The sequence below is a fragment of the Melopsittacus undulatus genome, chromosome 1 (assembly GCF_012275295.1).
Source record: "Melopsittacus undulatus isolate bMelUnd1 chromosome 1, bMelUnd1.mat.Z, whole genome shotgun sequence".
In the NCBI taxonomy this organism is placed as follows: domain Eukaryota; kingdom Metazoa; phylum Chordata; class Aves; order Psittaciformes; family Psittaculidae; genus Melopsittacus; species Melopsittacus undulatus.
In genome coordinates, this window is record NC_047527.1 from 97,844,489 (window position 1) to 97,867,511 (window position 23,023).

General features: G+C 50.1%; 1 protein-coding gene across 1 annotated transcript; it reads left to right on the plus strand.

The window, feature by feature from the left end:
* Positions 1-365: 365 nt before the first annotated feature.
* ELP6 (elongator acetyltransferase complex subunit 6) lies at positions 366-21,185 on the plus strand. Its single transcript, XM_005143976.3, has 7 exons — positions 366-483; positions 5,483-5,561; positions 7,949-8,019; positions 16,267-16,397; positions 17,758-17,950; positions 19,317-19,463; positions 20,117-21,185. Exons 1-7 carry the CDS (start codon positions 430-432, stop codon positions 20,243-20,245), a joined length of 804 nt encoding a protein of 267 aa, XP_005144033.2. The 5' UTR covers positions 366-429; the 3' UTR covers positions 20,246-21,185.
* Positions 21,186-23,023: the final 1,838 nt, after the last annotated feature.

Sequence of the window (23,023 nt, forward strand, 5' to 3'; positions counted from 1 at the left end):
GGGGGACACCTCTGGTCCAGGGATCAGGGGCAGCAAGTCCCGCTAAAGTCCAAACACTAGTGGTCAGAGCTGGGATCCAGCCCCATTTAGCACCTTCATTAGCGGCTGGGATGGAGGGTCCTCCAGCAGCCCAGACAGCTTGGCCAGGCTGACAGGATGCTCTCAGAGCTCAGTCATGGGGGAGGCCAAGCCCTGCAGCAGGATAAGCTCAAAGCAGCGGCCGGCGCTGGATCTGCCCAGCCGGAGCCCCGCGGCCGCAGGAAAGACCCGGCTGAGCCATGAGAGAAGCAGAAGCCGCGATGAGGCGGCCACAGCCCCTCCAGCAGGCGGCGCCGTTCGCCTCCGCTCAGCGCATGCGCGGGGCAGCAAGCCCTCCCCTCGTCCCCGTTGCCGGAAGACTCCGTGTGCCCCCGTGGCGGCCCTCCCGCCATGTTTGCGGAGCTGAACGAGCTGCTGAACGTCTCCCCGCAGCGACCGGAGACGGTGAGAGGGGTGATATGGGGAGGCAATGGAGGGAGGATGGAGTGGGGCTGCCGTGGAGGCCGTGCGGGCCCGCGCGGGGGCTGCTGGGAGCTGCAGTCCGGGAGCCGCGCGGTGCATGCCGGGAGAGGCGGGGCACCGTGCGGCGCTGGCGGGAGTGCGGTGTGGTGGTCGTGGCCTAGGCCCTCACCGCGTCGTTAACGGGTGCTGGGTCCTCTGCTTCGCTCTGGCTTGTGTCTCCGCTGCTCCTCAGGGGTGAATGTCCGGTGTCCGCCGCTGCGGAGGGGCCGGGGCCTGCATCCTCATCCCCTCGGTGTGTCTGTGCGTGGTCGCTGCCCTGTGGTGGGGAACAGCACAAGCGGGGATGGAAATTGGTACCCAGCGCTCCTCCGGGCCCTGTGGTGTGCTGTAGAGGTTCCTCCACCTTCAGGCCACTCAGTTAATTCAGGTCACCCATGTAGCTTTTGTGGTAATGGAATCACACTGTAACAAAATGCCTCTGCATAAGAGCTGTGAGGCACTGCAGGTAAAAAGTTAATAAAATATAAGTGTGTTGTACATCACTTTCTTTTTCCTGATAGGTATTAACACAGTGAAAGCAGGTTTGGGGGATCTGTGTCTGAGTTTACCCCTGTATTTCCTTACAAAGTTTATGGTGGGAGTAGGGCAGTGTTCCCCTCAGCTGGAAAACACTGGTGGAATGTTTTGGGTGATCCAAGGGCTGGAGCACTTCTATGGAGACAGGCTGAGAGAGCTGGGCTTGTTCAGACTGGAGAAGGCTCTGGGGAAAACTTAGAGCAGCTTCTAGTGCCTAAAGGGGCCAACAAGAAAGCTGGAGAGGGGCTTTTGACAAGGGCAGGTGGGGACAGGACAAGGGGAAATGGATCTAAACTGACAGAGGGGAGATTGAGATGGGATATGAGGAAGAAGTTCTTCCCTGTGAGAGTGGTGAGGCCCTGGCACAGGTTGCCCAGAGAAGCTGTGGCTGCCCCATCCCTGGCAGTGTTCAAAGGCCAGGTTGGATGTGGCTTGGAGCAACCTGGTCCAGTGGAAGGTGTCACTGTCTGTGGCAGGGAGTTGGAACTTTAATGAGCTTTAAGGTCCCTTCCAACCCAAACCAATCTGGGATTCTATAATTCTATGATCTGGCCATGGTGTGCTGGAAATCAGCATCCTGTTGTACTTAAAAAACATGAGCCCTTCGTGAATCTCCTCATCTCCACCATCTCCACAGTTGGCTTATGACATGTTCAAAGTGCTGACAAATGCCTTCACTGCAGGGCTGGCAGGTGGATGAAGCTGCCGCCTGTGTGGGTGTATCTGATATGTCACTGCTGAATGCTGGTGACACCCGTTACTGCCCTGCCAAGGACTTTTGGCAGTTTCCAACAAGTAGCTGCAGCTTCTGCTGTGTAGCCTGCAGGTGGAAAGAGTCTGACAGCAAGAGGGAACGGGCTGGGGCAGGTGGATGAAGGGGCTGCAAGAAGGCTTTGCCTTTGCAAGTGCTTTATCCCCAGCAGCATCCTTCTGGGCTTGAGAAGGACACGAAGAAGGGGGAAAAGAATTGCAGTGGGCATTCATGGTGGAAAATCGGGGGCTGTGGATCTTTTCCCTGCCAGCAAACAAGGTCCTGGTGGTGGGGCCAGGGCTTACCAGCTCCTCAGCAGCATTCTTTTTCCCCAGCAGTCAGGGGAGGCTGCCCACTACCCAGACCCCCATGGATCTGGTTGCTTCCAGCCAGCTGCTAAACAATTTGATCAACCTGGTCTGTGGGGATGTGTGCAAGAGCTGCATGGACTTTGGAAATCCTCGCAGATTCCTTCTGGCTTTGTATGCCTTCCTCCTTGTGTCAACATGGGTGATAGATCCCCAGTTCCTGTATTTGTGTCCTGTGGAGCTGGTAAAGGCTTTGGAAGAGGTCTGTGGCCACAAGCTGTGGAGAAATTAGTGGGTTTGGGTTGCTCAAAGAATGGCCATCAAAGGTATCAGCAAGAGCAGATTTAATAAGATTTATAAAGGCATGACTTAACAGAATTTGATTGCAAGGTTCACTCTTACTTATTACATGAATGAAGCATATAAAGAAAAAATCGAGTCAAAATTCAGCTAAAAATGGTTGATACAGAGACCAAAGGCTCAAAAGGTAGAGAAGACCCTCATGTTGAGTCACAAGTTTTAAAATAACCCCCTTGCTTTCTAAACTCCTGAAAGAGCAGAAGTGCATCTGGATCTAGTCTTAGACTTGGTCAGCAGGTTACGTCTAAAGGTTTACAGGCTTCACCACAGAGGGAATTCTTACACAGTTTCCATTTAGCAATACTTTCCAGTTTTGAGGTGGATCTTACAAAGTTTGACAACAGAATTTACTGCCATTGCTATAACAATCTGTACACACATACCTAACGACATTAAGGGTCCCTGTTAAAAATTTCTCTTGAGAGTCAGTGAAATACATCCAATGTCCCAGGATATCTCAGTGCATGAGGGGTGAGTCTCAAGGAGTGGAGGAACGTCAGCCCAGGTCCTGTCTTTCGCTGACAGGCCTCTGATTATGGCAGACTTGAGCTTTTGTGATGTCTGAGAGGCATCCTCCTCAGAGGGAGATGCTGGTTGCTGCCCACTGTGAACTGGGAGAGCTCATACGATCTCATTTAGGACCACTCTTTATAGGTTCACAACGTAATTGGCTTTAGTCATTATCAGATTTGTATCCTGGGTGCAACCCAAGTTGGTAGTTACTAGAAACAAAACCCTGGTGACAATGGTACCATTCCACTTGGGCTATGATCAAGGGAAGGAGTATTCTAAGGCTCTCAGGGAACTCTCCTGAGAACCACCCTGCAGTCCTGCATCCAGCTCTGGGGCTCCCAACATGAGAAGGACGTGGAGTGAGTCCAGAGGAGGCCATGGAAATGCTCCAAGGGCTGGAGCACCTCTGCTATGGAGACAGGCTGAGAGAGCTGGGCTTGTTCAGCCGGGAGAGGAGAAGGCTCTGGGGACACCTTAGAGCAGCTTCCAGTGCCTAAAGGGGCCAACAAGTAAGGGGCTGCTCCATCCTTGGCAGTGTTCAAGGTGAGTTTGATTGGGGCTTTGAGCAACCTGGTCCAGTGGAAGGTGTCCCTGCTCATGGCAGAGGTTTGGAACAGGAAAAGCTTTAAGCTCCCTTTCAGCTCAAACTATTCTGGGGTTCTATGATTATCCCTGCTGTCAGCTTCCACCTTGGCCAGAGAACAGAAGTCCCTGGTATGGTCTGTACCTCCCTCCTTAGCTGTGACAGAATACATGGGATGGTCAAGTGACACTTCACTACCCAACTGATTACAGAAAGGCCAAGGCTTATGGGAATTCCTGAAATCATAGATCAGCCAAGAGGATTGGGGTGTGTGGGGGGTAGATGTGCCATCACACAAGCAAGATGCAGGACTTTCCTGGATCTGTTGCCTCCCTTCCTTGCTTTTCTCCCACCCTCTCTTCTTTCTTCCCTCCTTCCTTCTACCAGCTGTATGTTGGTGCAGCTGCTGCCTTTGGAGATACTTGGTTTGGACACTTCCACGCCGTGTAACTGGCATCTTAAGTGTCAGAAAGGAAGAGGTTTGAGTGCTACCTGAGCACCTGCAGTGTGACAGCAAAGTGAGGGTTGACAGGATTTAAGGGTTTGTAAAGCAAAAATAATGTATGCTCTGAATATTAACATCCTGCTGTGTTCTGCAGAGGAGAGAGCCTTTGGAGAGTTAGCAGGTGAGGGGGGGGACTCAGGGTCTGCTCTTGCAGGGGGCCATTGTGGGGAAGAGGAATGTTGAAGAGGATGAAGTCGTGCAGAAGATAAACCTCTGAACATTTGAACTTGTGCTGTTTGAACCCAGAGACTCCTCCAGGCTTAGCCATGGAAGGTACATCTCAGTTTGCTGCTCACTGGGATGGTGCCTCTTGTTACTGTAATGGCCACAGAACCTAGCCCCTTTTTTGGGTGGGAAAGAGCTCTCTGGCTGAGGCAGAGCAGCACCTCTCTACCCTGGCTTCTGCTTTGCATTCTCTGCAGCCCTGTTCAGTATTTGCTGTTCCGTTAACACTGCTTTTGGTTTTGGGCAGTGGGGAGTTAACTGATAGATGGCTTGTGAATTGCCTATGGGTATATTGCTTGTTGCTGTAAAAGGCTTTTCCTTTTCTTATAATAGATTGTAAAGAAAAGTGCATTGATAAGTTGTGATTAAAAACCACCCTTCTATGATTTGTATTAATTAAAGAAATATCTTGACTAAGGTTTTAATGGAAACAAATGCCTTGATGAGGCTGGTACTGATAACAAGCATGCACTGATGAACTGAATTAATTTCCTGTGTGATCAGAACAAGGTATATACTTTGTGCTTCAGTACACATATTCTGAGGATGCAGTTTTCTGCTCTGAACGTGGCATGTTTGAGGTAACCCTGGAACAGGGGACAGGGAGGGTGGTTTGGGGACAGGAGAAGCTGCAGCTGTAGCAGAGCTGCCATTTTAAGTGCTCAGGTGATACTGCCTGTGGCAGTAGGAGAGTGGACAGGGAACAGTGGCTGTTGTCCACCTGCCAGCTGTGCCACTTGGAGCAGAAAGAGGTGGAAATGGCTCCCAGCCATTCATGATGATGGTGTCCAGCACCAGGTGTGTGAATACTTGGTGTACTCTGCACCAGCTGCGTGTTTCCATGTGAGGAGGTGGTTCTTGGTGGGCACAGAGCACGATGGTCTCAGTCTAGCACAAGGGCTTTCAGCTGGTGGGCACATCTTTTGGAAAGCATTGAACTCAACAGCTTCTGATGCTTTCCTGTGGGCTGTGTCTGGAGGAAGCACTGGCATCCCTCTTTAAATGGCTGGATAGCTGTAGGGCTGCTTGTCCTCTTCTTTCTCTGACTAGTACCTGCAGAGTGTTCCCATGCCTGAGCAGACATTTTGTCTGCCAGGATGGAACCAGGAGCAGTTTGTGCCTGGTGTTCCTGTTAAGTTATTTTGCTGTTTCCTTTTCAGGGTAAATTCACACTGCTGCGAGACACCAGAACAGATGGCAGCTTCCTGGTGCACCATTTCCTCTCCTTCTACCTCAGAGGTATGTCAGCAGCAGGACTCTCCAAGGCAAAGGTTTGCCTTTGCCATCTCCTTGGAGGTTCCTTCAGTGTGAAGTGTTTCTGTGTGAGCAGAGGGTGGTTCTGCAGAGCATGAGACATCCTCGGATTACTGCAAAGCTTTGGGATCAGGATTTATGGATCCCAGTCCTGACTTGTTCTTGAGACTTATTCTGTGTCTTTGGTTACATCCCATAATGTCTGTGTACCTTATTTCATCATTAGTACAGTGAATGTTGTAAATCACAGGGGCATTTGACAGAAGGAGCTGACAGCAATTCCTTCATTACCTAGGTGTTTTATAATGTAATTAAAGCTATCAGGAACAACTAACACATAGATAAGCTGGTAGTGAGTAAAGAAACAAAGAGCCTGGCAAGTTGCCTAATTGCTTTTCTGCTAACAGTTTCACCTGTGAGTAACCTACCAGCCCCTGCAGAGTGGGTGCTGGACTCACGGACTTTTTCAGTTTTCTTCTGGGACAGCAGCAAGCCCAGCAAATCTGGTACCTATAAAACTTGAAACTTAGAGTGCTAGGAGGAGAGCATCCTGCCCCCCATCAATTGCCACATCCTCAGCTATAGCTTTATCCCATTTTAAAAAAATTGTTTTACTTAATGGAACAGTGTGAACTGCATGAAGAGCTGTGGAGAGCAGGTTATTGACAGAGTGAACAGTTCAAAATCATCAAATTCTAGATTGGTTTGGGTTGGAAAGGACCTTAAAGCTCACCCAGTTCAACCCCCCTGCCACAGGCAGGGACACCTTCCACCAGACCAGGTTGCTCCAAGCCCCATCCAACCTGGCCTTGAACCCTGCCAGGGATAGGGCAGCCACAGCTTCTCTGGGCAACCTGTGCCAGGGCCTCACCACCCTCACAGGGTAGAACTTCTTCCTCAGATCCCATCTAAACCTCCCCTCTGTCTGTTTAAAGCCATTCCCTGTTGTCCTATTCCTACAGCCCCTTGTCAAAAGCCCCTCTCCAGCTTTCTTTTTGGGCTCCTTTAGGCCCTGGAAGCTGCTCTAAGGTGTCCCCGGAGCCTTCTCTTCTCCAGGCTGAACAAGCCCAGCTCTCTCAGCCTGTTTCTATAGCAAAAACACTCCAGCTCTCGGAGTGTTTCTGTGGTCTCTGGACTATCTCCAACAGCTCCATGTCCTTCTTATGTTGGGGCCCCAGAGATGAACACAGGGCTGTGGGCTGAGTTTCAGCTGAGTGGAGTATAGGTGGAGAATCCCCTCCCTCGCTCTGCTGGTCACACTGCTGGTGATGCAGCCTAGGGCACGGTTGGTTTCTGGGCTGGAAGCGCACACTGCTGGGGCATGGTGAGCTTCTTGTCACCCAACACCCCCAAGTCCTTCTCCTCAGGGCTGCTCTTCTCAGTCCAGTCTCCTCCAGCCTGTGTTTGTGCTTGGGATTGCCCTGACCCATGTGCACAACCTTGCACCTGGACGTATTGAACTTCATGAGGTTGGCACTGTCCCACCTCTTCCTGCCCAGGTCCCTCTGGATCCCATCCTTTCCCCCCAGTGTGTTGACTGCACCACACAGCTCAGTGTCATTGGAAACTTGGTGAGGGTGCTCAATCCCTCTGTTTGTGTTGCTGACAAAGATGTTAAACAACCACAATCCCCTATGCAATGCCCCTTGTCACATGCCTGCACTTGGGCATTAATCTGTTGACTGCAGCTCTTTGACTGCAACCACCCAGCCAATTCCTCATTCCCTGAGTGGTTCATCCATCAAATCCATGCCTCAAAGGGACAGCCCTGCCAAGGCACTGCCTCAGGCTCTCCCCACATCCTTTTGCTGCTCTGCTGCTTGTTCCACTTGAAAGCTACGTCCTGCTTTCTGGCAGGAGGAAACAACTAGTGATTTTGTTCATACACAAACCATAACATCAGGTTGTCACACTCTAGGTTTTCCAAAATCATGTTTAAGTGTCAGATTTGCTTGTTCTGTGTGTTTTTCCAGTCAAGGTCACTCGCTCTCTGAGAGTCAAAACAGGGATTTTTGGCACATCACTGGTTTCAGTAGTTCATATCACGGTTGGCCATTGGCCTCTTTGCAGTAATACCAGCAAACAGTGCCAGGAGAACCCTAGGCAAGATGGAATGAGACAGAAAAGGGGCCTCTTACTTTTCTATGTAATTTTTTCTTATTCTTTCCTTTTCCTTTTAAGCTTAACATTTTCCCTAATGTGGAAATCCTATAGAAAGGTGAAAATTGAAAGCCCAGCCATGAGCAAGTGACCTGTCTCACTTCAAGGACTTTCCAGACAGATCGGTAGCCTGGCTGCTGTGGATTATGTTCTTTGATAATGGCAGCTTGCAAATATGAAATGCTAACGTGTCTTTTTGTCTTCCCTCCCAGCTGGCTGTAAGGTTTGCTTTGTGGCGCTGCTGCAGTCCTTCAGTCACTATAACATCATAGCACAGAAGCTGGTAAGTCTCTTTGCATAGGCTAATAATTACAGATCCAGGGAGTTTCTGTTGGATGGAAAGAAATGAGAACAGGGAATGAGAATTGCATGTGAGCAGATGTTTCCAGATCTTGATGGGGACGTCAGGAGTGATGCTCCTGCAGTAGGAGAGCACTTCTCACTGGAGAAGGGATGTGGCATAGGCCGAAAACTTAGCTCTAAGATTCACTGCAAGGGCCCCACTGGGCTCTGCCCCAGAGAGGGCAGAAAGCTGAACGGCTGCTTGCTTGCTTTGTCCTTAGATATGTTTTCTGGAGATCAGTATTCCCCAGGCAGGCCCAGACTAGTAGATGTAGCTTCATTAGTGCTCTGGGGAGAACAATGCCATGGTGTCTGTGTCCTACGGGCCTCTCTGTGCGCCTGCAGGACCCACCAGCTGTATGTCATGGGAGTTCCTGAAGTGACTTTGTGCTCTGTCCTGTGGTTATGTTGTGACAAAGTGTGTTGAGCTGAATCCCCTGTAGATTCAGAAGAACACCTGTATGCCTCTTTGTCCCTATGGGCCAAGCCATCAGTTTGAGCCATCTGAAGAGCCACAAATGCTGAGTGCATTCAAATGGATTTCCTTCCCTTGGTGAGTCTGGCAAGGATTATGTGTATCCTGAAACGAGGAAACAGGGAAATGAAGTAGGCAGGGTTATTCCCAGTGTCAGCAAGTCAGCCTGAGCTCTGGCTTTAAACTACAGTTCTCAGCTTTTTCTGCAATGCCCAGATGTGAAATACTCTGGTTGGGAAGTCCAGGTGACCTTCCAGGTCTGAAGAGATGGGACTTGAATTAGTCCTCCCTCTGGTTCTGCTGGAAATCCCAGCAATGCTGCTGCTTATTAAGACTTACAGGTGCTGAAGAACCAGGTGTTGCAATAACAGTTTATTTCTCACTGTAAATGGGGGTTGAGTTTTGGTGCTTGCTAAGCAGCTGCATTTTAGCTACTACTCAGCTTTTACTTTGTAAAAGCAGATCAATGGTCTGAGGGCTCAGACCTAAGTTAAATAAAATAACAGAATCATATAGAATCCTAGAAAGGTTTGGGTTGGAAGGGACCTTAAAGCTCACCCAGTTCCAGCCCCCTACCACAGGCAGGGACACCTTCCACTAGACCAGGTTGCTCCAAGCCCCAGCCAACCTGGCCTTGAACACTGCCAGGGATGGGGCAGCCACAGCTTCTCTGGGCAACCTGTGCCAGGGCCTCACCATCCTCACAGGGAAGAACTTCTTCCTCAGATCCCATCTCAATCTTTCCTCTGTCAGGTTAAAGCCATTTCCCCTTGTCCTGTCCCTACCTGCCCTTGCTGTAAAAGACCACTCTCCAGCTTTCTTGTGGACTCTTTAAGTATTGGAAGGCTGAGCAAACAAAGCTTTTCCATGTGGAGCTTTAACTCACAGCAGATACTCAACATGTGATTGCCCAGTGCAGCAGATTCTCCACTGCTGAGCAAACCAGCCTCTTCAAGCACTGAATAGTTCTGCCCTTTGTGTTGCAGAGAGGAGAAAATCTTTGGGGGGAACTTAAGAGGGACAGGAAATGGGACAAAGCCACCCATGTAGGTAGGAGATTCAGCTGTTAGGTATGGGATCCTTGCCTGCTCTAAAAGCAGAATCGTGTGTGTTGGTGTGTTTCCTAATGTGATGAAATTTCTTGGTGCACAGGTTGTGTGTGTGCTTTTAATAGGTGCTGTTGTCATCTCCCTTGTGGAAGAGTCTGAGAAGGGAGAGAACGTGAGGATTAGCTGCAGCACATGTGCAGTGCAAATCGAAATCATTTGCTGGCTGATGCTTCAACAAAATGGTTACTGACGTGAAGGGAGGTGACAAGAAGAACAATACAGGTTGCCCAGGGGAGCGCAGAGAGGTGATTAAATTTGCCACTGTGGTGAGCTGTCCCTGTCCCGTTGGTTTCAAGTCTGAGTCAGTCTTACATTAGAACTTTACAGGTGCCCATGCTGCTGTGAATTCTTCCTGAGCCCTGAGGAGTTGGAGGTCGTAACATCAGTTATTTATATCTGTCTGAGTTTTCATAAGGTCTTTGCTTTAGTCTTTTTTTTTTTGCCTAAATGAATACACCAGGCTCAGTAAAAGTGGTTTTTAGCAGGGTCATGTCACTCTTAAACCTGCTTAAGAATTTGCTGCTATGGATCTCTCCTGGAGACCAGCAGGGATGTCATCTGCATGGCTGCAGCAAACCCCAGTTCCAGGCAGCACCCTGAGCTGAGTCATGCTGCAGTTAGGTGAGCTGCATGCCCCACCAAATTACCATCCGCTGTCTTCCCACTTTTTCTTCCTCCATGACAAGCTCAAGACAAGCTGCTTGGCTCTCTGTGTTGGCCTGCAGAGTTGCAGTGGACCAGGCTGTAGTTCCTCCAAAGAACCTAGCCCAAGGGGAGCTTGGAGGAGACCTCAGAGCAACTTCCAGTGCCTAAAGGGGACAACAAGAAAGCTGGGGAGGGGCTTTTGAGAAGGGCAGGTGGGGACAGGACAAGGGGAAGTGGCTTTAAAGTGACAGAGGGGAGATTGAGATGAGATCTGAGGAAGAAGTTCTTCCCTGTGAGGGTGGTGAGGCCCTGGCACAGGTTGCCCAGAGAAGCTGTGGCTGCCCCATCCCTGGCAGTGTTCAAGGCCAGGTTGGATGGGGCTTGGAGCAACCTGGTCTGGTGGAAGGTGTCCCTGCCTGTGGCAGGGGGATGGAACTGCATGAATTTTGAATGTCCCTTACAACCAAACTATGCTGTGATTCTATGATTCCTAGGTTAAATCTCCCATGCATAATCATTCTTGGCAGGAGATTATGCACTTCCAAAAGCTTGCAGTTGGAAGAGCTTCATACCTTAGCAATGCTCTTGTTTCTGCTGGGAATTGGATGGTCCCACGCCTGGGAGGAAGGATCCTGGAACCGGAGTCATATTCTGTGATCTTTACAGTGATGTTTGGTAGATCTGGTCCTTGTAGTACCTGGTGTATATATAAATATACTAAGTACTTACGCACAGTTGAAGTAATGCTTGCCTTACGTGCTCTTCCCCACAGTGTTGCCAGGTCTTACCAGGCCAGAACCACCTCCTTATGTGTTAGCTAGAAACAGTGGTGTATTTTTACTTGCAGGAAAAAGCTTCCCTGGATTTTTGTGCCTGTACTGCCTCTGTAATACTGGCTTCACAGTTTTCCTTTTTTGCAAATCCTGCTCTTTTCATGAGCACCTGCACTTAATTTTGAGGGACAGCTAATGTTATTTGCTGTGTCCTTGTAGAGAGTGTGCTGGGCCACAGTGGCAGGAAGGCTAATGGCAAGAGGGCTGCTTGCCAGCTTCATTTGTACAATGTTTTGTTTTGAAGGAAAAACATACTTGTCCCCATTTGGTCTCCCTCTTGCCTGTTGGCCTCTCTCCTGCCCCAGCACTGAGCTCACACATCACCTGGTCACCTCTGCTTGCCCTTGCAGGTAGTTGTACTAGAGAAGGGACCTTGGTCAGTTGCCTGGTCACAGATGGTCACCCTTTGTACCCCGGCTGTGTTTGCTGTTGGAGCTAATGACCACTGCCTCACATGCTCCATTACTAGTTCTCTCTTCCAGATATTTTGCTTTCCCTAATGAATTGGCCCGTGGTGAGCAGCGGTTCTGTTTTGAAGGGATGTCACTGCTGGCAGGCCAGAGGGCCACTACGCTGCCCGGCTGGCAGCATCCCAGATGGGTGAGAACAGTTGTGCTCCGTCATGGTGCTCGCAGCTCTGGTCACGCTGAGCTGCTGTTTCAGAAGCATTTCTGGGCCTGATGGGTAAATGACAGATTGCCAGAGATAACGTTTGTGTGCTCCCAGCCATAATGGAGCGTGGTGCTGTGGGATAATGAAAGCTTTCAGGGCTGCTTAATGCATGCTGTTTGCATGTTCTGCAGCACTGTGGCTCTGCAGCAGGAATGTGTGTAGTGTCTGTGGAAGTCAGGAGGGTAGCCGTTGGCCATTTTGAGTGCTTTTTCCAGTGTCTTCAAGCTGTCCTGATGCTTCCAGAGGTTACTAGCTGTGAGACAAGCAGAAGTTTGCTGTGGAAGATGACTGCAGCGGGGGGCATCCCGGTCTCCATCCGATGCCGTCTCTCTGGGACCTGGTTCCCCAGTTGGAAAATGGACTTGCTGGGTCCACCCAGGAACATCGTGACGTGACACTGAAGAGACCAAATTCCTGGTCTTATATGTGAGCACGCTGCCCTTGGCTGCCTTCCTCTCATGCTGTAGCCTTTCTCTCTGTCATCAACGATTTTCTTGCGTATCTGAAGTATAGAGAGTTTGTATGTGCCAGAAGAAATGGCTGAAGCAAAGTTAAAATCAGTTTCTGAGTTACTGACATTAATAGTGAGTTTAGTCACTGCTGTAGCAAAGCATTTCAAGGCTGTGGACTCCAAAAATTCACAAGGGGATGAGGTTTGTGAGGCTGTGGTGCTGCCCAGCCCCACTTTATGGCACATCAGGTATTCGCTGGCCGTTCCTTGCCCCTGGCCTGCCACATAAAGATTCTTCTGTCATTAGCTGGAAATTTTTCCATCATGTATGCTTGCAGTTGCCCAAGAGGCTTCCTTTAGCTCTCCGTTCCTGCCCTGCTTTCTGGCATGCTTTTAGTGAGCAGGTATCACCTGCAAAAGCTAAATCCCTCTGCCTGCAGCCTACATCTGCCTCTGCCGGGCTTGGGGCTGGTGGGAGGTATGGCAGGGAGAGCAAAGGGTCCTGCACTCCCCAAGAGTCCCATTCCTGGGAATTACTGCTCCTGGCTTGCTTGGGAGAAGAGGAAAAGAGAGGAGACAATTTGGATTAGATGAGGCAAGGGTTTGCTGCAATACTTGCTGATTAATGCTGTTCATTGAGAAAATGCTTGAAAACAAAAGGGATATGTCCAGAAGTGCTGGCTGGCACCATGCCTGAGGCTCTCCTTCCCTAATTTGCATGGCAGGTGGGATCACTTTCCTCCCAGAAGCGTGTGTGGAAGACCAGGAAAAAGAAGGGCAAGCTCCGGGCTGATTTAAAAACTGTACCTGAGGTGGGCACATGTCAGACAGCCTTTGCTAGTTGAGGATGCTTGTCAGAGTATCCCCTGGCCACAGTGGAAGAGGTTGCCTCTGATCCATTGTTTTCTGATTGCTGTAGACAGTGTTTTCTGGCACCAGCTCTCATGAAAGGATCTCTCCCCTTAAGTTTCAGCTGGGAAGGAAAGCAGTGGAAATCTCTTTCATGAGTGCTGAACATGTGGCAGCTGATAAGCCTTGCAGGAGCTGTGGGTTAATCTTGCTTTAGAGGCTCTCTTCCTTATCCACCCAGACCTTGTCTCTGGAGGTCCTCATGTGGAAATGCCCTGACAAAGAAGCTGAGCACAGCCCTTTATAGGGATTGTCTCACTGATCAGATGTTTAAAGTGTGGCTTTACAACAATCTTATATATATATATGTGTGTAAAGGGAAGAAAAGGGCTTTAAAATGTTGGCACTTACATATTCATGTTGGAATAACAGGAAGATCGAGCAGGTGAAATATGGAGGTAGGAAGCAGTAGGCAGAAATGGACACATTGCTTTCCTGCCTTTCCCTCTTGTGTGGGAGCAAAGAGAGCCCAGTGGCTCTCAGGAGTGTCATAAGGACTGGGAAATGCTTGGAAAACTTCCAATGTCTTTTCAAAAGAAGGTGTTGGGACAGTGCCAAGCACAGTTCTCTGTTCAGTGCTTTAACATCATGGGGAAGTTGCTGCTTCGAACCTTCCTCTTGCTGGACAACTCAGACTCTGAGCTTAAATGTTCTGCAGTTCCCAGCACAATTGCTTGGAAAATAAGCAAATATGTGTATTTTCTGTGATGCTTAAGAAGTTCCTGCTGGTGTGTGCCCCTTCAGCATTCAGGCAGAAGCCAGTCCTGGCTTAAGGCAAGAGCTCCTGCCCTGGGACTTCTGTTCCTGGCCAGTCCTGCTCAGCCACCCTCTTGAGGTTTCAGAACCTCACAGCATCCTGGAGGGACATCTTCTCTCAGGGAATACAAGAATTGCTTTCTCAGGATCCTTGTTTCTGGTTCCCTGTTCACCAGTTCTGCCTGTCAAGCAATACTGCATCGAGCTAAACCTTCCTGAACTGTCTTTAAACCATCTATCTCACCATCTTGTCCACCTACCTGCTGCATTGCGCAACAGCCCTATTTACAGGCTGCCGAGACACTGTGAATCTTGGCATTAATGCTCCTTGGTTCCATTTTAAGAAACAACAGTCCTGTTGTGAAATGTGGGAAGCAACCCACACCAGAAAGCCAAGCACATTTGCACTTCTTCCTGCTGGGAAATGCACAGTTTGGCTGAGGTTCTAAGATAGTGCACATGAGATAACTTTGTGTGATCTTGTCAGTAATAGGTACAAAATTTTCCCCTGAAAGGTGGACTGACACAGTTACTGGTAAGCTGAGGAGCTGTAAAATAGTTGGCAAAAGTAGCCTTTGCTGATGAAAGAAGGGTGAGAGAGGAATTCATAACCTAGGTCTCTAGTTGGGGTCTTCGGCTTGTCTGCTGCAGCTCTGCCATGGCGTTCTCTATTGGAGCTGTATGTGCCCAGCACGTGGCTCTCGAGGTCAGTCTCATGATCAAGCAGGGCTGAAAGCAGAAAACCTCAGCTTGAGTTTGAGTCACGATCTGTTGTGGTTGGAGCACTCATAAGAAAGAACTATCAATATATTTATTGATATAAAACAGCAATTTGACAAAGTTTAATAATAAATATTAAGCTGACAGAAATGAGATTCAGATATTAGGAAGTTCTTCCCTGTGAGGGTGGTGAGGCCCTGGCACAGGTTACCCAGAGAAGCTGTGGCTGCCCCATCCCTGGCAGTGTTCAAGGCCAGGTTGGACACAGGGGCATGGAGCAACCTGATCTGGTGGAAGGTGTCCCTGCCTGTGGCAGGGGGTTGGAACTGGATGAGCTTTAAGGTCCTTTACAACCCAAACCATTTGGATTCTATGAAATACAACAGTGATTTAACAAGATTCAATGGCAGTGAACATTTGAGTGTTTACTGCGTGGAGACCCTCCCATTGAGTCATGAGGGTCAGAAATTACCCTCTTGCTTTCTAAAGTCCTTCTCAGAAAGGAGTCTAGGTTCTCAGACTTCATCTCAGTTTGGATCAGTGGTTTGTGTCTAGAGGATTATATATGCACAATCTTTTACACCACATAAGATTTCAATGTGTAGTATGTTGTTAATCACTTACTGAGAGTCTCTTGTGGCAAAGAATCTTTCAGCCCCAAGGAGTAACCTTAGGAGTATCACTTTTCCAGGGGAAACTGTGGCATGCAGCCTGGTGCTATGTAGGAGAGCTCCATGGGCCCTGGGCTGCCTGCTAGTTACAGAGCAAGATAATTGACTCATAGTCGTGTTTGCATCCCAGCTACAGAAGTTAGTTGTTTGCTTTGCAAACTTGGCTCGAGTCAGCCCTTGACCCCTTGTTAGGGGGGCACGTTGCACAGCACATTGGCTATCATGCTATTATCTGTCTCCCTGAATTCACTTTGAGTCAGATGCAGCCATCACAAGCAGACCATCCATTACCACCAGCACTGGTGGTTATCACATGAGCAGAGCTACAGGAAATAAAGATCTAAAGATCGGGTTGTAGCGGGGAGGAAAGAAGCACACCACCACATGGCCCCAGGCAGTTTGTCACAGTCTCTCCTCCTTCTCCCAAGGGGAGTCAGGGCCAGGGCTGCTTCCCATAGGAGCCCCAGCCGTGCTGCTTTCTGCTGGGTGTTGTGCAAGTGTTGGGGTGCCCAGCCCACAGCATTCTCTAGATCCGAGCTGTGCCTGGCTCAGGTGCTTGTGTTGTGCCAGGGAGCGTTATTGCCACAGCAACAGTTTGGGGATACTGAAAACCAAAGGCTTTCACCTCCCAAGAAGGGAGGGCAAAGAAATTGCTCATAGCAGGGTCCTTGGGGCAGCCTGTAGCAGTTCCAGGATGCTTGAACTCCAAATCTCGGTGTTGTTTTGTTAATCTCCTGGTGAAATACAGGAGAACAAATGTGTACACCACTGTCTATGTAAGTAACAGAACTGTCTGTGTCATCCCCTGCACAGGACTCACTGAAGCATTGACTTTATTAGCACGTTTAGATAAGGCTTGATAAAAATTGGCTGTTGATTGCTTGGTTCTGTTTATGCCATTTCTTCAAAGTTGTTTGCTCTGCAACATGATGTTTTCCTCTCTCGAGGGAGTCAGTCTGACAGCTGCCAAAGAACGGGGACAGCTTGTCTTCTTGGAAGGCCTCAAGTCCTGCCTTGACCTCTTGTTTGGAGAGCAGGAGGAGCAGCTGGGACAACCCAGTCCTCTTCAGTTTATAAGGTAAACCTGACCAGTTGGGCCAGGCTCCCTTTGGGCTTCCCTCTGAGGCCCAATGACCTGGTAGCTGCGCACTCAAGTAAAGGGAAATGCCATCACCATGCACATTGCTGTGCTTGCCCAGCCCTGCCTCTCTCTGCTCAAAGAGGGATTTGTCCCCCTTCTCCAGCATTTTAAGGCGATTTCGATCCCCATCCCCATTGCCAAGCATGTTTTAGGTCTAGAGAAGATCTGTTTCAGCACTAAACAGGTTTGTGTCAAATAAAAACTCAGAGAAGCTTTATTCCTTTGTAATTGTGTTGAGTTATATTCTCATCCAAAAGAACAGTGCTGCTTTAATCATGCTGGCTTTCATTTTTATTTCCACTTCGCTTTCTCCACCCACTTCACTTTCTCCATGCCCCTTATGATTTGATAGAAAAATATCCACTAAGGGCTGTTAAACTGGCAAATACCAGCCTCAAAGCAAGGACTATCATGTACTTGGTGTGTCCATGGATGCTTCTGGCCCTCTGCTGTTTTAGACTCATGCTGGGGTGGATGGACTTTTAGTGAGAGTGAGGGCAGGCACTGAAACCCTGCAGACCCCTGTACTGTGGGACCGTGTAGCCCTTTGGGTTTGGGAGAGTGAGACGTGCTGCAGTGTGGCAGGACCAAGCGCAGGACAAGCTTGAGAGATGGGCCCATGGGAACCTCTTGGTGTTCAACAAGGCCAAGTGCAAGGTCCTGCACCTGAGTCAGGGCAACCCCCGATAGCAGTAGAGGCTGGATGCTGAAGGGATTGAGAGTAGTCCTGAGGAGGACTTGGGCGTGTTGGCTGATGAGAAGCTCCCCATGACCCAGCACTGTGCACTTGCAGGCCAGAAACCAACCGCGTCCTGGGCTGCATCACCATCAGTGTGACCAGTAGGTCGAGGGAGGGGATTCTCCCCCTCTGCTCTGGTGAGACCCCACCTGCAGCTCTGCATCCAGCTCTGGGGCCCTGACATAAGGGTGTGGAGCTGTTGGAGCAAGTCCAGAGGAAGCCACAAAAATGTTCCAAGGGCTGGAGCACCTCTGCTATGGAGATGGGCTGAGAGCTCATCCTGTTCAGCCTGGAGAAGAGAAGGCTTCTCTCTCTAGGGAAGACCTTAGAGCAGCTTCTAGTACCTAAAGGGGCCGACAAGAAAGCTGGAGAGGGGCTTTTGACAAGGGCAGGTGGGGACAAGACAAGGGGGAATGGATTTAAACTGACAGAGGGGAGATTGAGATGGGATCTGAGGAAGAAGTTCTTTCCTGTGAGGGAAGACATTGGTTCCAGTGGCTGAGGGGGACATGTGATGCATGTGTGGGCCACACCCCCTGAAACCTCCTTCTCTTCCAGCAAGAGCACTTCCGACCTCAAAGCCCTGTTTGACTTCGTCCAGGTGTCCCTGACTCCTGCCAGCAGTGACTCCTGGAAGGGCCCTGTGCTGCTGGTGGATGACCTCAGTGTCCTGCTCAGCCTGGGTGCCACAGCAGTGGCGGTGCTGGACTTCATCCACTACTGCAGAGTCGTGGTGTGCTCCCAGCTGAAGGTACTGCTCCCTCTGCATGCAATGTCCTGTATGCTAGGCCTACAGAAGAGCCTCTGGAGCACAGCTTGGCCTTTTTTTCTTTCTCCGCCTGTGCATGATGAGGTCTTGAAAGGCTTTGGCCATCCAAGAAATTCCGATTATTGCTCTAGGGCTACTTGCAGGGAGTTAGTCCCTGGAGTACCTGTGTAAGGTCCTTTGCAACTCGTTTCCCAGGAGATGCTGCTTAGAAAAGAGCTGTGCCTGATGTGTGAGCAGGGATTCGAGGTGCAAAATAGTGTTTCTTACAGCTCCTGACTCGCTAGAGATCTCTGCTCACACCTGTGTTTGTGCGCATGTGGGAGAGCAGGGAAGGAAATGGGTTACAAAGGTAGCGAGAGGCTGATGAGTCTCCCGAGGGACAGAAATAAAGGTCCACTCAGAAGGCACCTGAGTGTTTGCTTCCACCAGTCTTCACTGTTGCTGTGTGTTGCACTGGCTGATTTCTAAGGGCATATGACAATGCAGCACTTCTACAAAGCTCTCCTGAGCTATGTGCTAACTTCAGAGAGCATTGCAGCCAAAAATCTTTACAGTCACATCCATCCGTTGCTATTTACATTGCAGCATCCCCCACCCTGGCCACTTCTCTCTGCTTGAGTGAGAAATAAAGTAGATGGTGTCAGGTTTTGTTATCCTGCACTTCATATGGTGCCAGGGTGTTTGTGCTGTAAATGCTGACAAGGGATGTTCTGCTTGCTGAGAATATTTACCTTCAAAACAGCTAAAAAAGATGATAAATCACACTAACACATTTCTGTTTCTGTCTAAGAAAGTTCTGAAGCCTCAAAGTACATTTCAATTGACTGGGAATTTCATGTTATTTTAAGTCTTTGGTGACCTGCATGGGCTGAGGCAGAGACTCTTGGGATGTATTTTTAATAGAGTTGGTGGTGCTGTAGGGGAGCATTTTGCTTCTTGCGAGAGCTGTGAAGCTTCGAGCATTACAGCTCTGGCTGCATCCGTTCAGCCATGTCTCTATGTAGCTGTTCTGAATTCATTCAGTTGCCATTAGTGTGGCCTGATGGACTGGTTTAACTAGACAGCTATCTCGTAACAAAGGCTTGATGTATTTTTAGGCTGTATGTTATATATATATATATATATATACACACACATTATAGGGATAGCAAGCTGTTTCTGAGTTTTATATATGTATCTGCTGTTTATATTCTCTGTGGACTTAGCTCAGAACCAGCTGCTGTGCTGGGGATGTCTAAGTAGCTTAGCATGGCATTTCACAAGCCTCATTGCTGTATCCTCTTCCTTACCCTGAGCAGGGATTAGGAATCAGCCAGGGGCTCATCTCTGCCTGGTGCTCTCATTCCAGGGCAACATTGTGGTGCTGGTTCACAGTAACGAGGATTCCGAAGATGAGGAAAATGAACTGGTTGTGAACTCCCTGTGTCATCACAGTGACCTGATCCTGTGGGTAGAGGGGCTGGTGACCGGCTTCTGCAAGGATGTCCATGGGCAGGTAATGCATTGGAGAGCATGGAGAGCTGGCACATGGTAATGTCACATAAAACACTGCCTGTGGGTCCAAGGGTGGGTGAGCCATGTTCTTTCTGCTTCATGGGAGACAGTGCATACTGCAGCATGGTTAAGGACTAACAAGCATCCTTGTTGCAGTGACTAGGATCTGCTGAAGCAGCTGGGCTCTTTTGGCTGTGACTGCTTCTACAGGGATAGTCAGGGACATTCTGCCACCTGGGGACTCCCCCATCTCTGGAGGCTGGAAGGAGTTTATACGGCAGCTGCAGTGCAGGCTGTATCCCACCCCAAGGTGACGGCAAAGAAAAATACCCATTTCCTGGGAAGCTGCCTCAAACTGTCATAGAACCACAGGATGGTTTGGGTTGGAAGGGACCTTAAAGCTCATCCAGTTCCAACTAGACACAAGGCTATCGTGTCAGTGGATCTCAGCCTGGCCTGTAGTGATTGCTTCTGGGCTGGCAGGGCAGCTGCGTCACTGGGGCCTTGTTACTCCATTGTCTCTAGTCAGGGGCTGCCAGCAAAGAGACTGGTTAGATCTCCCTTCCCTGCAGGCCAGCAATAGGCATTGGGGGGTGAGGGTGCTGTGACTGGGGTAGCCAAAGAGATAATATACCTATTCCTTTCCCTTTGCAGATTAAAATAACTAGGAGAGTGTCCTTGGAGCTGACGGGGGAGCAGGATGTTGTCCAGACCTACCAGTACAAGATCCAGGACAAGAATGTCACCTTTTTTGCTAGGGGGCTGTCAGCTGCAGTCCTGTGATGCTGCAATACAGCACAGTGCTGCAAAAGCAATGTGGAACAAGGCTGGAGAGGCCAGTACATGCCACCAAACCAGCCCGGCTGCTCCACCAGCACCTTCCAGGAGCAGCGCAGCAAACTGACCCGGGAGGGAAGCTTAAACGGGTGTTGAACTGCATGCCAACGAGGGGATTAGCCTGCCCAGAGCTTGCTGCAATCCCTTTGTCCTCCCACCCTGTTCCCAACATACGTAGGCCAAGAAAAGTGCACAGACTTGCCAGAATGGCCCTTACAGCATGTAAATACAAGCAGGAGGGATGCCCCTTGGGCTGGGCGTGCCTCACCTTTTCCGGTGTGTTATGGCATGGCAGTGCCAGGCACCGCTGCTTGGAGGGATCACCCCACCCTCCAGCTGGCATTTAATGAGATGACACAGAGAGGGTGGAGACAGGGATGGTCTGGGAATGTGTTGCAATTCTTACCTTTCTCCCAGCGCTGGCACAGGAGAGAGATTTGCTCAACTCATAGCTTCCACAGCATTGACCCAAAAAATCAATAGCTGTGTGTACAGCCCCTCACCTTGCTGCAGTGAGACCCAGACCTTGCTTGGTTGATCCCTTGCTCTGTTAAGTTACTTCCCTCTTTTCACGTGAAACCCCCATGCCATGGTGCCCCATCCCTGGCAGTGTTCAAGGCCAGGTTGGACAGAGCTTGGAGCAACCTGGTCTAGTGGAAGGGGGTTGGAACTGGATAAGCCTTAAGGTCCCTTCCAATCCAAAACGTTCTATGATTCTATGTGTGTCAGCTTATCATGCAGCTTCCCAAGCTCATAGCTCATCCTTGGCTTTAGGTGATGGATGGACACTTGTACATGAACCTCTGTCTCAGCCACTGCTTCCATGGCACAAATCATGACTAGCAGTTCTATGACCTGCTGTAGTGAAGCGTTATTGGGGGCTAATAAAGACTTATCTTAGATAAAGGGTACAGTCATCAAGTAACTATAGATCTCTGCATGGGAGGTGCTACCCACAGGCTCCTTGGCAGAGGAGAGAAATGGGCATCTCCTGAACACAGGTGAGGAGATAGATTTGGATTCCTGGAGCAGAGCTCAGACCTGGAGGTCTCCTCGTAGATGCTCTGGTTGTAGTGGGAGATAATATCCTGCATGCTGGTGATACATGAGGGTGACCTACCAGATCCTTTGCAGCTGCAGAGCCTGGGTATCAACTCTGCATGTGGGACATGTCCCTGCTGTTTTCCATCACCTGCCGATGGTGCCTGGCCTGGCCATGATACTGCTGCCAGTGGGTTCAAAGCCCTGCACCCTGCCTTGGCAGAGGCAGACTGGTGGGTTGGCCTTCTCCCAAGTCACACCAACCCTCAGGCTGGTGCCTGCTGTGCCTTGCTGGGGTAAAACATGTTTCTTGGCAGAGCCCAGTATTGCTGTTGCCAGCTCAACATGGTGGCAGAGCCACAGGACAATGCATGGTCACCATCTGCAAAGGAAGGACGGGACAACTCTGGGGATGGGAGCTTCAGGCACTATAGCTGCTTAAAATGCACCTGTAATGGGCATATAATGGTGTGTAATTGAAGCAATACCTGTATGATTAGCTTCCCCTTGGAGAGATCCCAAACCATCTCTGCTCCAAGCTCTAGTGAGCCACCCAGCAGGGCCATGACCCAACCAAGACCTTGCTCTGAAGCTGAAGCTGTGGGAAGAGATGTGATTGATGGCAGAACAGGGTGGCCTTGGCAGGGTCAGCCAACATCTGTGTGCTTGGGGCCGCCGCTCCCCGCAGCTATTTGTTTGCCAGCCAGAGGTTGTGTAATGAATGCTCCATTCCGACTGATAGAGCAGGTGGGACTTGGACCAAGCTCTCTGGTCTTTGTTCCCTCAGCCTTCGTGGAAGCAGCCGGGGCCTTGTCAAGGCAGCAAGCTGGGAAAGGCCTACCAAGGCTGGGGCTGGTGGGATGGCATGCAGACCCTTGGGAGGGAATTTGATGCCAGCAGCAGAGACAGTTGGAAAGCACTGGAGCCTGACAGCTGCAAGACAGGCCTTGTAAAAGCTGGGTTTGTGGAGAATGCTCGCTCAGCCCTGGAGACAAACATGCAGGGGCTGCTTTTCCCCTGTTCCACTTCTGCTCCTTTCCTGCTTCTCACTGTGGTTTCCAGCTACAACCTGTCTTCTCAGGGCCACTCTCTTCTCTGGCATCACCTCTTTCCTCGCAGGGCTTCCCCCAGGATTTCAGAAGTGATGTTTGACAGCCAGGAGCTTTGCTGAGGGGTGATGGCAGTGCTGGCAGCACTGGCATGGGCCTGCCTTGGCTGCCATCCTCTGTCCCTCTCTGGCTTTACCAGCACTGGAGCTGTTGGATCCTTTGCTGCAGATCTCGGGCTGCCCATGGCTTCCTCCACACCTGGGGAAAAGAAGCCAGTGACTCTGCTCTGATGCCATGGGGAAAGCCCTGGCCCATGTGGGCACCTGGTGCTGCCGCACTGTGTGGTATCCACATCATGCCAGGGCTCAGCTGGCAGGAGCAGTGTGGGCATTTCTAGGACAAAAAGAAAAGATTGCCTGGCCTTTGGGTACCACATTCCCTTTTCCCTTATCCTGCTGCTTTTGCTCTCCTTCCAGGGCAGCAGCCCTCTGACCCACCCCAAGCCATGTGCTCCCAGTGTCTGGCCCATTCCTGTTCCATACAGCTCCAGGTGCTGGAGTCCCCTCCATCCCCTGCACGGAGCCACAGGGCTCCCAGTACAACGTCCTCCCTCCAGATCCACTCTACCCGCGAT